The sequence below is a fragment of the Lolium rigidum genome, chromosome 6 (genome assembly GCF_022539505.1).
Source record: "Lolium rigidum isolate FL_2022 chromosome 6, APGP_CSIRO_Lrig_0.1, whole genome shotgun sequence".
Classification (NCBI taxonomy): Eukaryota; Viridiplantae; Streptophyta; class Magnoliopsida; order Poales; family Poaceae; genus Lolium; species Lolium rigidum.
Window position 1 is genome coordinate 340,466,626 of NC_061513.1, and position 16,536 is coordinate 340,483,161.

At 45.0% G+C, this 16,536-nt stretch overlaps 1 protein-coding gene across 1 annotated transcript; it reads right to left on the minus strand.

Moving 5' to 3' along the window:
* Positions 1–627: 627 nt before the first annotated feature.
* Positions 628–2,758, minus strand: LOC124658807 (protein IQ-DOMAIN 6-like). The gene is made up of 5 exons (XM_047196826.1): positions 2,690–2,758; positions 1,894–2,187; positions 1,580–1,807; positions 1,347–1,484; positions 628–1,272 (listed from the first exon to the last, which is right to left on the minus strand). The coding sequence occupies exons 1-5, from the start codon at positions 2,756–2,758 to the stop codon at positions 682–684; spliced, it is 1,320 nt and encodes a 439-aa protein (XP_047052782.1). The 3' UTR covers positions 628–681.
* Between the last annotated feature and the right edge of the window lie 13,778 nt (positions 2,759–16,536).

Below are 16,536 nucleotides of genomic sequence, written 5' to 3' on the forward strand. Positions count from 1 at the left end.
GACGGCGAGGCAGGACCAAGCGGCTTGGTGAAGGACGAGCCCGTCGACGAGCAGCAGGAGGTCGTCACCGACGACATGTACAACTTCCAGCAGTACTACGACACTTCCGGCCGCCGCAAGTACTTCTAGATTAGGTTTAGTTTAAATTTACTCAAATTTCATTCGAATCTATGTAAGTTTGGACGAATCTAATCGAATCTCGCTTAAGTTTAAAATTTCCGAAATTTTGTTTAGGGGACGCGACTGGGGAGCGACGTCCCCAAACGCGGCACGAACGAAACACGTCCCCAAACGCTCAATCCGACGCGACTGGAGATGCTCTAAGCCCTAAATATGTATACAACACTGACTTGAGAGTCTTGTTTAAGATCACATTATATTGCAAAGAACCATGATAAGCCAAGAACACTAGTAATATTTCACAACCCGGAAAAACAAATCCACACAATATTTTTTCAGTCAAAGAACTATCTTACAAAGATACTGGCAATGACAATGAGGACTGCCCTGAGATGAGGCACTATGACAACAAGATGTTGAACATGGAACTAGCAACAAACATGCAGCTCAAGAATGCAGCACTAAGACACCGAAGGATGGAGCAACCCACCCAAAAACAACCTAGAGAGAGCTAGAAAATTGGCTTCATCTCTTCTTGGAGATCCGATGAACATTGCAGGTTTACGCCTTCACAACCTTCAAGTCGACGCTCAAGGCCTTCCTATCATCTAAAGCTTTCGATACCGCTGTTCTCTGGGCACCGAAAGGCTTTTGCTTCGCCTTGATGGACTCCGTCAAGCTCATGTAGTTTGGCCTCGCCCTGGTGCTGCCATCGGTCTTCTCCGGCGTGAGCAAGGTGGAGAAGGATACCGGAGTGGACGCAAAGCATGACGACGATGATGCAGAGCTCTCATCGTTGTGCAAGTCAGTGCTCAGAGACGATATCGACTGAGCTTTGAGCCGCTGATGGTGTGTCGTTCCAGGCGGTTTCGCGCTGATCCTTTTGCTCACATTGTTCTTCCTCACCTTCACTGAATTCGGTTCAGAGAAGTCCCCTAGAGCACCGAAGGAATCCTCGCATTTCTTGGAGGGCACAAGGTCCGGCGAGCTGGTTGTGTTGGTCTGGTTGTGCTCCTCCATCAGTCTGTTCTCCCACGGCCTCGCCACCATCCACCTCTCCAGCCAGCTCCAGCTGCCGTTGTTCTTGTCGCAGTGCTGGTGCTTGAGCAGGAGACCGGACTGGTTGGACCGGCCATTGCTGTTCTTGGGTTGCTGCAGAACAGAAATATTGTTAGCTCATTCAGAAGTACCACTGTTCTAGAATTTGGCGGAGGATTGATTCATACATTGCATTTCGGAATGCCTTCGATGTGCTGCGAGTAGACGTAGGCGATAGCCCGCTCGCGCTTGATTGCTCCTTCCTGCCGCTTCTGCAGCTTCACCCTCACTTCCTCCAGAGTTCCCTGGCTATCACACCATCCTTCCTGAAAATTCAAAATTTGTCCAGTCAAACACATGAAAAAAGGATTCTTGAAGAGCAGTAGACAATGTCAAGACAGAGAAATGGAGGAGATGTAACCTCTGCTTCGCGGAGGATGTCGAGCTTGGTGCGGCGTGCCTGGATGAGCTTCTGCACGGCCTGGCCCTCGGTGGACATGCGCACGCGGCGCGCCCGGATGCGCGCCTGCACGCGGACGAGCGCCTGCATGCACCGGAGCGTCACCGCCGCCTGCTTGCGCACCTGGCGGCCGCGCACGATGGCCTGCAGCCGCACCAGCCCCTTGAGCGCCCGCAGCGCCCTCCTCGCCTGCACAGACACAAACAGGTGCAGAGCGTTCAGCTCACCCTGCAGATTCAACCCGAGAAGAGACGAGGCGTGGAGAGTAGTGGTACCAGGAATCCGCGGAAGGCGGTCTGGATGCGGATGCAGGCCCACTCCTGGCGGACGGCCATGAAGTCCTTGGCCGGCGCGCGGGCGACGGTGGCGAGTGCGGCGGAGAACATGTCGGCGGCGGCGGCGGCCAGCGAGGATGCGTCGTCGGAGGCCTCGGACGCCGCGGCGGATCTGTGGCTCCCGCCCTTGGAGCCGCGCCACAGGGAACCGTGGTCGCCGGAGGAGCTCCTCCACAGCTTCCACTTCCGGCCCTTGCCCGCTCCTCCATGGATAGACGGGAGTTGCAGCTTGTTCTGTAGGGCAGAAAATTTTGAGATGAGAATAGCCCAGGAGGAGGAGATTACAAAGAATCATATTTATTATGAGCCAATCATAGCAGTGCATAACCCTACTTCGTATTCAGCAAAGTACAGTCAAGGAAATCAAATAAAGCACTGTTGTTTAGATCTTCAGGCATGTGACGCAGCAATGAAAGAGACATTTGAGTGGCCATTAGTGGGAAAAGATTTCGGCAGTGGATTTTTTGCCATTCGAGGAAGAAGAAGAGAGAACAATCTTGGTGTTCTTTGTGCATCTTTTTTGGGAAAAAAACATGACCTCAAAATCCCGTGCTAGATGCTGCTAAGCCAATAGCGAGAAATGAAATCAGAACCTCTGCAACCTGCAAAGAAGCAGAATGCTTCTCCACATCCATTCCAGCTCGGATAAAACCCAAATCTTTCGCTCATGAACAAGAACCTCCGATTAGAATCGAATCTCGAGAAACCAAGAACACGGCGATGCGAGTGGCCTCACCTTGCAATCCTCCCTGTCCGGCTTCTTGAGCCCTATGAGCGACTTGACCCACTTCCCGGACCCTCCCATCTCCTCCACCCCCCTTCGCCAAGACCTCAAGCAGCACCAGCCGGGGAGAAATGGGACGCCACAGCGAGCAGAGTGAAGCAGGTTTGCGCCAAGAACAAGAACAAGAACAAGAACAAGGAGACAAAGAGTCCAAGACCAAGGGGTGCAGGGTGGGATTGTCCTGCAGGGTGGTAGCGGATTGAAGAGAAGAGAAGAGAGGAAGTGCCAAGAGACAGACTGGTCTGTGCGTTGCGCGTGCGAGAGCGCCGCCCGGCCGGGGTGGCTTTGCAGTGGGAGCCTGGGCGAGAAGAGCGTTGGGTAACGGAACGCAAAGCGCTGGGAGTTTGAAATTCGAAATGGAGGGAAGAAGCCAGCCAAAGCAACGCACGCATGCAGCTAGCAAAAGCCACAGTGACAGAGAGCTCAGCAGCGAGTGACAGCTTGTAGTACTGGTCAGCGACCACGACCACCACTAATAAGCGTTTAATTACTCGCTAATCACGTGCACAGATAAATACTCCAAGAGTGTACTGGACAAAAGTGTAAGTAAAAAAATGGAAATAAATGTATGCTTCCAAGAGGCGGTGGCAGTGGCAAATGTGGTTGGGGGGCTTGGAAGCACAAGAAGGATCCTATGTGAATTTCGCGAGTAGGTTTTTCACCCTCCCATCAGTCTCGTCGCATTGGATTCTCCCTTCACTTCACTGTGGGTCTGTGGCGCTATGACATCTGTGCCACATCCATAGGAATACAGTATTTCTCTTCCCTCGTTCCAAATTTTTCTGTGGCGTCGGAAACAGAGCGACACAGCAGCGAGGCACGCGAACCTTTTAACCTTTTTTTGGTTCTTGCGAAAGCCGAGTCTGTGCGCGCGCGTGAGAGAGAGACGGCGAGTTGAGTGCAAGAAAGAAAAGCTGGAGCCGGTGTGTTTATTGGTCAGTGGACTGACCGAGTGACTGACGACTGGCCGGCTCCGGCAAACTTTTCCGGGGCTTGCGTTTCGTTGCGGGATGCGGATACAGTGGTCTTGTTGCAGCGACTCGCGATTTGGCGCTTGCGCCTCCTGGGGTTTGCAGAGTCGCTGGAGGGAGATGAGATGGACCAGTGAGTCAATTGGGTTTTTTCTCCTTTCCAGTTTGTTCTTGCTAGTCTTGTGATCTTGTGGGCCTTTGGGCGTGGATTTGGAGATTTTGGAGTATTCAGTTGGTTTCGCTGTTTTTTGAATGGTCATCGGGATAGAGGGTCCCCGTCCCAATTCTCTTTTTCTTTAGAGCATCTTCACCCGCGTACACCATAACAACTTTAATAGTGATTTGAGGTTTGACATGTTTTTGGGCTACACCGACGCGCCTCAAAGGTAGCCGACTATCTTTGGAGCTCAATACAATCGTCGGCAACCATGTGCCAACTCCTAAGCGGAAGGACTGAGTTGGATTCGTCAGCACTCCCATCCACGTAGGATTTCACTCCGCGAGACCCTCTTAGCAGCTAAACTCGTCAATTTTTCACCCGCTTGGCCTTCCACCCCTCTGAATCGCCATCGCTACCTCCTCCCACGTGTCCAGCCTTTGCCCGCATAGAAACCGCCGTTGTAGCCAACGCCAACACCTCCGCCATCTCGCACTGTCAGGTTGTTGCACCTACCATCAGCATCGGCGTCTCCCCCGACACCCACCGCCCACAAGGTGTTCGGCGGATTGCTGCGATCGACAACGACAGCGAGATGATGGCGTAGCTGTACCTGTAGGAGGAAGCCAATGCACCGTAGAGCGGCAAGAACAACTGCTGATGGTGGCCAACCTTCTCCGCCTTTGCAACCACCTACGCCCGTTAGCGCGCCTCAGCGTGGCGGTTTGAGGGTTGGGAAGGCGGGGAACAAGGACCGGCATCGGCAAGTCTGTGCGTTGTTGCTTGACTCTGACTATTTCACCGACAACACAACCCATACGCCAAATGAGTTTCGGCACCGATTTAGGATGAACAAGGAGTTGTTCATGAAGATTGTGTTCTTCATGTGCACAAGAAAGCCTGCATCGGCCTGTGAGGGTTCTCATTAGTTCAGAAGTGCACGGCTGATAATGAATTGCGCTGACTCTATTGTCGGCACTTAACTTTCATTATAACTTTTTGAATGAAATGCTTTTACTAGCTCCCGATGGGAGTTTTCTACATTCAATATTTTTTCCTTTGATGATTTTCTGAGGATACATATTAAATATTTTGTTGCAGACTCCTTTGACTTATTCATGAGTTGAGAGTTCTTTACATTCTTCAGCTATCGATGAATCAGAACTTGTGCGTCGTCTGCACGATCAAATTTCCCGACTGGATAAAGATATAACTGGTCTTCATACTATGGCAGCATTGGTGAAGAAGACCGAAATTGTTGCTGCTGTCGAACAACATGCTTTAGATCGCCTTCATGTGGCTACCGAGAGCTTAAGTTGTAAGCAGTCAACCACCTCTTTTTTTTGTTTTATTGAAACTTCTGTAAATGATCTTCTACTGACTTGTTCTTTCCCTTCAAAAGTTGTTGCTTCCGATGAATCAGAAGAAAATAAGCGGATCCATGAGAAGATTGCAGTGATGACCGACATCTCTCACCCGAAATGTGAATTGTGGTCAAATAGAACAAAGGTTGTAATCGTGGCGAAGTTCGAGTATCGAGATGAGAAAGTTCATTATTACTTCGATAAATACCATGCTCATCTAACCATAGTATGGAAGACCATGTTTCCTTTGGATCCAGCACCCGAGACTCTATCAGCTTTGTTCAATCGATTCAAGACTCTAGTCAGAATTCGATCTTTGGTACCTAAAGAACTTCTTGCTGGAGCCGAGCTTGCACTTGCCTCTGTTTTAGCATGTCATCCGACCATGGATTTAGAATCCATAGCCAATGCTAATGTGAGACTAGATCAATACTATCCCATACTTAGGCATCCTGCTCACATTATTATTTCTAGGATGGATGCAGGTACCGAAAGAGATTTGAAGAATCAAGAAGATCTAGGGACCTTGTCATGATAGAAATTCTTTAAGTATTCTTGCACATAGTGTGCTTTTGTAAGAATCACCCCCTTTTAAAGATGACCTTGCGTTGCAAGGAGTAACATTGTGTGTATTTGATGTTCTTTTTTAACATCATTGTGAATCGATGGACCGTAAGTTCAGCCGAAATATTTTTGTATTTCGTCGAAGGCAACTGAGTGATCAGGTCAGTTTGCTCACTCGACGACCCTGTAGTAATCGCAATTTTTGCAGAGTCGTGTGTACGTTTGTAAGAGCGACACCCTTCGAGTAAACGAGGGAATTATGCGCTTTTTATTCGGCTTTGTAACACGGTGCACCGCATGAGCCTTTCATATGTTGTATTATTTCCACCAATTGCATCACTCGCATGTTTATTTGAGGCTTTGATGGAATTTATTTTTGATAAGAACTTATGGTTTCCGAGTATTGCCGGAAAAACCATGCTACGTCGATAACCAGAGCTCCCGATGGAAGTAGTAGTCAATGACGATATTGTAATAATTCCTGCAGCCCCCGAGTATTGTCGGGTAAGCTATGACGTGTTGTTAATCGGAGCTCCCGATGGGAGTAGTACTCGATAAAAAAGATCCCAAACATTTGTTCAGGTGAGGAGATAATCATATATGCTGAACCAGAAGTTTCATTCATAATACGTAACTGGCTAAGAAGCCTTTAATGTAAGAAAGAAAAAGGTCGAGTCCTACGCATAGAATCGTCGCAAGTGTGCGACGTTCCATGGATTCCCAACATCTTTTCCCAAAGTAGGATTCTTGAGGCAATAAGCTCCTCTTGGGATAACTTCAGTGATGATAAATGGTCCTTTTCATGGAGATTCAAGTTTTAGGGTTCTTTCCTGCTTCAATCTAGTACTAGATCACCAATGCTAAAACTTCGAGTGCGAACTCTTCGGCTGTGGTAATTCCGTATCGCATGCTGATATAATGTTGTTCTTGCTAAGGAGATGTCTCGAGCCTCATCAAGAAGATCTACAACATCTTGCAGTGCTTGAACAGAGGTTGTCTCTCTATATGCGGCCACCCGAGGTGCTTCAAAGCAAACGTCGGCAGGTAGAACATCTTCAGCTCCGTAGACAAGGAAGAAGGGAGTATATTGCGTTGATCTATTTGGTGTAGTCCGTAAACTCCAAAATACTGATGGTAATTCTTCAACCCAAGCTTCAGATGCACCTGTGAGGCGTTTTTTAATGCCATCACATATTAGGCCATTGATCCTTTCCACTTGCCCATTGGTCTGAGGATGTGCAAGTGAAGCAAATTTGAGCTTGATACCATTGCTGTTGCAGAATTGATGGAATTCCTTAGAATCAAAGTTGGTTCCGTTGTCTGTAAAGATGCCATGAGGCACACCAAAACGACAAGTTATTCCTTTGAAAAACTTGACAGTGGTTTTGGCTGTCTGATTGGTGACTGGTATGGCTTCAATCCATTTGGTGAATTTATCAACTGGCACCAATAGGTGAGTATGACCACCAGGCGATGACTTCGGTTGTGGACCAACTTGGTCTAGTTCCCGTTGCGCAAAGGGCCAGGCCAAAGGTATTGTCATTAGATCCGTGGCAGGTGCATGTGGCTTTAGTGCAAAATGTTGGCAAGGATCGCACTTCCGAACTAGGTCTCTTGCATCGGCTGTTGCTATTGGCCAATAAAACCCAACCCTAAAAGCTTTAGCTACAAGTGCTCTGCTGCTTGCATGATAACCACATGTCCCTTCGTGTATTTCTCGCAACAGAGAGCCTTTCCATCGTTGATGGCGATGCACCGTTGGAAGATGCGAGAGATACTTCATTTATAAAAGTCACCATCCATTATGATAAAAGCTTTAGATCGTCGCACGATGCGTCTAGCTTCTATTGGATCGTCTGGCAACCGCTGCTCCATCAAATATGCCAGAAAAGGTTCAGTCCATAAAGGCTCAAGAAGAAGAACTTGATGTTTAGATCCATCAGTAATATCTTCGGCAGCTTCCTGGAGCGTAGCCCCCGGGTCAGTAACCGATACTTCTGGAGGTGTCGAAGTTTTTACTTTAATAGACCTTTGAGTAATTACTACATAGAAGACTCCATCTGGAATAGAAGAGCATGTAGAGCCGATATTAGCCAAAGCGTCGTCTTCCTCGATGTTAACTCTGCCGATATGTTTTAACTCGCAACCTTCAAATAGCTTCCATTGATTGGTACATCTTGCGATAAGCAATCATATTGTCGCTAATAGCGTCGCACAAATTCATCGACTGCTGAACTACAAGGTTTGAATCTCCATAAATATCCAAACGAGTAGCTCCACATGCCTTGGCCATATGCATACCATGTAATAATGCTTCGTATTCTGCTTCGTTATTTGTTGGTAATGAGAAATTCATCCTTAGCACATATCTAATTTTGTCTCCTTGTGGCGAGATTAGCACTACTCCAGCTCCTGCGCCTGTGCTTCGCTTAGATCCGTCGAAATACATCGTCCATGAACCTGACATGTCGGGTGCGGCCGGGATTTGCGACTGCATCCAATCAACCAAGAAATCTGAAAGGACCTGGGACTTGATAGTTGTTCGATTAACATAAGAAATGTCATGTGGTGCTAACTCGATAGCCCATTGAGATACTCTGTCTGTGGTATCTGGGTTGGTGAGTATGTTTTTCAATGGAGCCTCGGTGACAACGATAATCGGATGTTCCGCGAAGTAATGCCGTAACTTTCGTGCTGTCCACCACACGACATATGCCAACTTCTGGTGGTGAGGGTACCGTTGTTTCGCTGGTGTGAGTACTTCGCTAAGGTAGTAGACGGGGCATTGTATGCCATGGACTTTTCCTTCTTCTGCGCGTTCGACGACGAGAAAAGTGTTGATGACTTGAACAGTTGCAGCTATATAGAGCAGCATTGGCTCCCTGTCCTGTGGAGTTACGAGGACGGGAGAGGTTGACAAAACCTTCTTCAAGTTGTCGAAAGCATCTTGTGCCTCTGCTATCCACTCGAACTTTTCGGATTTTTTCATCAGCTGATAGAATGGCAAGGCCCTTTCTCCCAGTTTTGCAATAAATCTACTAAGAGCTGCTAATCGTCCTGCCAGTTGCTGCACCTGATGTAGACTCTTGGGAAGCTCCATGTCAAGGACAGCTTTAATCTTTAAAGGATTAGCTTCTATTCATCTGGCTGAAATAAAGTACCCGAGTACTTGGCCTCTGATGCGTGTGATTGACACGTCCGTTGGGAACCCCAAGAGGAAGGTGTGATGCGCACAGCGGCAAGTTTCCCTCAGTTAGAAACCAAGGTTTAATCGAACCAGTAGGAGTCAAGAAGCACGTTGAAGGTTGATGGCGGCGGGATGTAGTGCGGCGCAACACCGGAGATTCCGGCGCCAACGTGGAACCCGCACAACACAACCAAAGTACTTTGCCCCAACGAAACAGGTGAGGTTGTCAATCTCACCGGCTTGCTGTAACAAAGGGTTAACCGTATTGTGTGGAAGATGATTGTTTGCAGAGAAAACGAGTAAAACAAGTATTGCAGCAGATTTGTATTTCGAGTATAAAAGAATGGACCGGGGTCCACAGTTCACTAGAGGTGTCTCTCCCATAAGATAAAAGCATGTTGGGTGAACAAATTACGGTCGGGCAATTGACAAATAGAGAGGGCATAACAATGCACATACATGGCATGATAAGTATAGTGAGATTTAATTGGGCATTACGACAAAGTACATAGACCGCCATCCAACCGCATCTATGCCTAAAAAGTCCACCTTCGGGTTATCGTCCGAACCCCTTCCAGTATTAAGTTGCAAAGCAACAGAACAATTGCATTAAGTATGGTGCGTAATGTAATCAACAACTACATCCTCGGACATAGCGCCAATGTTTTATCCCTAGTGGCAACGAGCACAACACAACCTTAGAACTTTACATCACATCGTCCCGGTGTCAATGCGAGCATGAACCCACTATCGAGCATAAATACTCCCTCTTGGAGTTAAAAGCAAAAACTTGGCCAGAGCCTCTACTAGTAACGGAGAGCATGCAAGATCATAAACAACACATATGTAATAACTTGATAATTAACATAACATGGTATTCTCTATCCATCGGATCCCGACAAACACAACATAGAGTATTACGGATAGATGATCTTGATCATGTTAGGCAGCTCACAAGATCCAACAATGAAGCACAATGAGGAGAAGACAACCATCTAGCTACTGCTATGGACCCATAGTCCGGGGGTGAACTACTCACTCATCACTCCGGAGGCGACCATGGCGGTGTAGAGTCCTCCGGGAGATGAATCCCCTCTCCCGGCGGGTGCCGGAGGAGATCTCCAGAATCCCCGAGATGGGATCGGCGGCGGCGGCGTCTGCGGAAGGTTTTCCGTATCATGGTTTTTCGCATCGGGGGTTTCGCGACGGAGGCTTTAAGTAGGCGGAAGGGCGAGTCGGGGGGCGACGAGGGGCCCACACCACGGGCGGCGCGGGCCCCCTTGGCCGCGCCGCCTTGTGGTTTGGCCAGCTCGTGGCCCCACTTCATATGCTCTTCGGTCTTCGGAAGGTTCGTGGCGAAATAGGCCCCGGGTCTTCGTTTCGTCCAATTCGAGAATATTTCGTTACTAGGATTTCCGAAACCAAAAACAGCGAAAACGACAAGCGGCACTTCGGCATCTTGTTAATAGGTTAGTTCCAGAAAATGCACGAATATGACATAAAGTGTGCATAAAACATGTAGGTATCATCAATAATATGGCATAGAACATAAGAAATTATCGATACGTCGGAGACGTATCAGCATCCCCAAGCTTAGTTACGCTCGTCCCGAGCGAGTAAAACGATAACAAAGATAATTTACGAAGTGACATGCCATCATAACCTTGATCATACTATTTGTAAACATATGTAGTGGATGCAGCGATCAAAACAATGGTAATGACATGAGTAAACAAGTGAATCATAAAGCAAAGACTTTTCATGAATAGTACTTCAAGACAAGCATCAATAAGTCTTGCATAAGAGTTAACTCATAAAGCAATAAATCAAAGTAAAGGTATTGAAGCAACACAAAGGAAGATTAAGTTTCAGCGGTTGCTTTCAACTTGTAACATGTATATCTCATGGATAATAGTCAACATAGAGTAATATAACAAGTACAATATGCAAATATGTAGGAATCAATGCACAGTTCACACAAGTGTTTGCTTTTTGAGGTGGAGAGAGATAGGTGAACTGACTCAACATAAAAGTAAAGAGAATGGTCCTTCAAAGAGGAAAGCATCGATTGCTATATTTGTGCTAGAGCTTTTATTTTGAAAACATGAAACAATTTTGTCAACGGTAGTAATAAAGCATATGAGTTATGAAAGTTATATCTTACAAGTTGCAAGTCTCATGCATAGTATACTAATAGTGCCCGCACCTTGTCCTAATTAGCTTGGACTACCGGATCTTTGCAATGCACATGTTTTAACCAAGTGTCACAATGGGGTACCTCCATGCCGCTCTGTACAAAGGTCTAAGGAGAAAGCTCGCATTTTGGATTTCTCGCTTTTGATTATTCTCAACTTAGACATCCATACCGGGACAACATGGACAACAGATAATGGACTCCTCTTTAATGCATAAGCATGTGGCAACAATTATTATTCTCATATGAGATTGATGATATATGTCCAAAACTGAAACTTCCACCATGAATCATGGTTTTAGTTAGCGGCCCAATGTTCTTCTCTAACAATATGCATGCTCCAACCATAAAGGTGGTAGATCTCTCTTACTTCAGACAAGACGGACATGCATAGCAACTCACATGATATTCAACAAAGAATAGTTGATGGCGTCCCCGAAGCATGGTTATCGCACAACAAGCAACTTAATAAGAGATAAAGTGCATAAGTACATATTCAATACCACAATAGTTTTTAAGCTATTTGTCCCATGAGCTATATATTGCAAAGGTGAATGATGGAATTTTAAAGGTAGCACTCAAGCAATTTACTTTGGAATGGCGGATAAATACCATGTAGTAGGTAGGTATGGTGGACACAAATGGCATAGTGGTTGGCTCAAGTATTTGGGATGCATGAGAAGTATTCCCTCTCGATACAAGGTTTAGGCTAGCAAGGTTATTTGAAACAAACACAAGGATGAACGGTACAAGCAAAACTCACATAAAAGACATATGGTAAACATTATAAGACTCCATACCGTCTTCCTTGTTGTTCAAAACTCAATACTAGATGTTATCTAGACTCTAGAGAAACCAAATATGCAAACCAAATTAGCAAGCTCTAAGTATTTCTTCATTAATGGGTGCAAAGTATATGATGCAAGAGCTTAAACATGAGCACAACAATTGCCAAGTATCAAATTATCCAAGACATTTTAGAATTACTACATGTAGCATTTTCCAATTCCAACCATATAACAATTTAACGAAGATGAAACTTCGCCATGAATACTATGAGTAGAGCCTAAGGACATATTTGTCCATATGCTACAGCGGAGCGTGTCTCTCTCCCACAAGGTGAATGCTAGGATCCATTTTATTCAAACAAAACAAAAAACAAAAACAAACCGACGCTCCAAGCAAAGTACATAAGATGTGACGGAATAAAAATATAGTTTCAGGGGAGGAACCTGATAATGTTGTCGATGAAGAAGGGGATGCCTTGGGCATCCCCAAGCTTAGACGCTTGAGTCTTCTTAGAATATGCAGGGGTGAACCACCGGGGCATCCCCAAGCTTAGTGCTTTCACTCTCCTTGATCATATTGCATCATACTCCTCTCTTGATCCTTGAAAACTTCCTCCACACCAAACTCGAAACAACTCATTAGAGGGTTAGTGCATAATAAAAATTCACATGTTCAGAGGTGACACAATCATTCTTAACACTTCTGGACATTGCATAAAGCTACTTGGACATTAATGGATCAAAGAAATTCATCCAACATAGCAAAAGAGGCAATGCAAAATAAAAGACAGAATCTGTCAAAACAGAACGAGTCCGTAAAGATGGATTTTATTAGGCCACCAGACTTGCTCAAATGAAAATGCTCAAATTGAATGAAAGTTGCGTACATATCTCGAGGATCATGCACGTAAATTGGCTTAATTTTCTGAGCTACCTACAGGGAGGTAGACCCAGATTCGTGACAGCAAAGAAATCTGGAACTGCGCAGTAATCCAAATCTAGTACTTACTTTTCTATCAAAGACTTTACTTGGCACAACAAAACATAAAACTAAGATAAGGAGAGGTTGCTACAGTAGTAAACAACTTCCAAGACACAAATATAAAACAAAAATACTGTAGTAAAAACATGGGTTGTCTCCCATAAGCGCTTTTTTAACGCCTTTCAGCCTAGGTGCAGAAAGTGTATCTCAAGTAACATCAAGAGACGAAGCATCAACATCATAATTTGTTCTAATAATAGAATCATAAGGTAACTTCATTCTCTTTCTAGGGAAGTGTTCCATACCTTTCTTGAGAGGGAATTGATATTTAATATTACCTTCCTTCATATCAATAGTAGCACCAACGGTTCAAAGAAAAGGTCTTCCCAATATAATGGGGCAAGATGCATTGCATTCAATATCCAAGACAACAAAATCAACGGGGACAAGGTTATTGTTAACCATAATATGAACATTATCAACTTTCCCCATAGGTTTCTTTTTAGCATTATCGGGGAGATTAACATCCGGATAACAATTTTTCAATGGTGGCAAGTCAAGCATATCATAGACTTTTTTAGGCATAACGAAATACTTGCACCAAGATCACATAAAGCATTACAATCAAAATATTTGACTCTCATTTTAATGATGGGCTCCCAACCATCCTCTAGCTTTCTAGGAATAGAAGTTTCAAGTTTTAGTTTCTCTTCTCTAGCTTTTATGAGAGCATTTGTAATATGTTTTGTGAAAGCCAAATTTATAGCACTAGCATTAGGACTTTTAGCAAGTTTTTGTAAGAACTTTATAACTTCAGAGATGTGGCAATCATCAAAATCTAAATCATTACAATCTAAAGCAATGGGATTATCATCCCCAAGGTTGGAAAAAATTTCAGCAGTTTTATCACGAGCGGTTTCGACGGTTTTAGCAATTTCGGGTAATTTTGCGCGCTTTGCACTAGGAGTAGAAGCATTGCCAACACCAATTATTTTACCATTAATAGTAGGAAGTGCAGCAACATGTGAAGAATTAGCATTGCTAGTGGTGGTAATAGTCCAAACTTTAGCTACATTTTTCTCTTTAGCTAGTTTTTCATTTTCTTCTCTATCCCACCTAGCACGCAGTTCAGCCATTAATCTTATATTCTCATTAATTCTAACTTGGATGGCATTTGCTGTAGTAACAATTTTATTTTCAATATCCTCATTAGGCATAACTTTCGATTTCAAAAGATCAACATCGAAGCAAGACTATCAACTCTAGAAACAAGAATATCAATTTTATTGAGCTTTTCCTCAACGATTTGTTAAAGGCAGTTTGTGTACTAATAAATTCTTTAAGCATAGCTTCAAGTCCAGGGGGTGTGTTACTACTATTGTTGTAAGAATTCCCATAAGAATTAGCATAACCGTTACCATTATTATAAGGATATGGCCTATAGTTATTACTAGAATTGTTCCGATAAGCATTGTTGTTGAAATTATTATTTTTAATGAAGTTTACATCAACATGTTCTTCTTGGGCAACCAATGAAGCTAATGGAACATTATTAGGATCAACATTAGTCCTACCATTTACAAGCATAGACATAATAGCATCAATCTTATCACTCAAGGAAGGGGTTTCTTCAACATAATTTACCTTCTTACCTTGTGGAGCTCTTTCCAGTGTGCCATTCGAGTAATTAACCATCATATTATCAAGAAGCTTTGTTGCTTCACCAAGAGTGATGGACATAAAGGTACCTCCAGCAGCTGAATCCAATAAATTCCGCGAAGAAAAATTTAGTCCTGCATAGAAGGTTTGGATGATCATCCAAGTAGTCAGTCCATGGGTTGGGCAATTTTTAACCAGAGATTTCATTCTTTCCCAAGCTTGAGCAACATGTTCATTATCCAATTGTTTAAAATTCATTATGCTACTCCTCAAAGATATAATTTTAGCAGTAGTAAATAAAGCAAACTAGATAAAGTAAATGCAAGTATACTATTTTTTTTGTGTTTTTGATATAGAGTGCAAGACAGTAAATAAAGTAAAGCTAGCAACTAATTTTTTTGTGTTTTGATATAAGTGCAGCAAACAAAGTAGTAAATAAAATAAAGCAAGACAAAAACAAAGTAAAGAGATTGGGAAGTGGAGACTCCCTTGCGGCGTGTCTTGATCTCCCCGGCAACGGCGCCGGAAATTTGCTTGATGCGTGTGATTGACACGTCCGTTGGGAACCCCAAGAGGAAGGTGTGATGCGCACAGCGGCAAGTTTCCCTCGGTTAGAAACCAAGGTTTAATCGAACCAAGTAGGAGTCAAGAAGCACGTTGAAGGTTGATGGCGGCGGGATGTAGTGCGGCGCAACACCAGAGATTCCGGCGCCAACGTGGAACCTGCACAACACAACCAAAGTACTTTGCCCCAACGAAACAGTGAGGTTGTCAATCTCACCGGCTTGTTGTAACAAAGGGTTAACCGTATTGTGTGGAAGATGATTGTTTGCGAGAGAAAACGAGTAAAACAAGTATTGCGACAGATTTGTATTTCAAGTATAAAAGAATGGACCGGGGTCCACGAGTTCACTAGAGGTGTCTCTCCCATAAGATAAAAGCATGTTGGGTGAACAAATTACGATCGGGCAATTGACAAATAGAGAGGGCATAACAATGCACATACATGGCATGATAAGTATAGTGAGATTTAATTGGGCATTACGACAAAGTACATAGACCGCCATCCAAGCTGCATCTATGCCTAAAAAGTCCACCTTCGGGTTATCGTCCGAACCCCTTCCGGTATTAAGTTGCAAAGCAACGAGACAATTGCATTAAGTATGGTGCGTAATGTAATCAACAACTACATCCTCGGACATAGCACCAATGTTTTATCCCTAGTGGCAACGAGCACAACACAACCTTAGAACTTTCTCGTCATCGTCCCGTGTGTCAATGCAGGCATGAACCCACTATCGAGCATAAATACTCCCTCTTGGAGTTAAAAGCAAAAACTTGGCCGAGCCTCTACTAGTAACGGAGAGCATGCAAGATCATAAACAACACATATGTAATAACTTGATAATTAACATAACATGGTATTCTCTATCCATCGGATCCCGACAAACACAACATAGAGTATTACGGATAGATGATCTTGATCATGTTAGGCAGCTCACAAGATCCAACAATGAAGCACAATGAGGAGAAGACAACCATCTAGCTACTGCTATGGACCCATAGTCCAGGGGTGAACTACTCACTCATCACTCCGGAGGCGACCATGGCGGTGTAGAGTCCTCCGGGAGATGAATCCCCTCTCCGGCAGGGTGCCGGAGGAGATCTCGCGAATCCCCGAGATGGGATCGGCGGCGGCGGCGTCTCCGGAAGGTTTTCCGTATCGTGGTTTTTCGCATCGGGGGTTTCGCGACGGAGGCTTTAAGTAGGCGGAAGGGCGAGTCGGGGGCCGACGAGGGGCCCACACCACGGGCGGCGCGGGCCCCCTTGGCCGCGCCGCCTTGTGGTTTGGCCACCTCGTGGCCCCACTTCGTATGCTCTTCGGTCTTCTGGAAGGTTCGTGGCGAAATAGGCCCTCGGGTCTTCGTTTCGT

Coding starts and splice junctions, on each gene's coding strand:
- LOC124658807 (XM_047196826.1), bottom strand. CDS start 2,758: ATGGGAGGGTCCGGGAAGTGGGTCAAGTCGCTCATAGGGCTCAAGAAG. Junction 1,808..1,893: donor CCGCCTTCCGCGGATTCCTG/GTACCACTACTC, acceptor GTGTCTGTGCAG/GCGAGGAGGGCGCTGCGGGC. Junction 1,273..1,346: donor AAGGCATTCCGAAATGCAAT/GTATGAATCAAT, acceptor TCTGTTCTGCAG/CAACCCAAGAACAGCAATGG.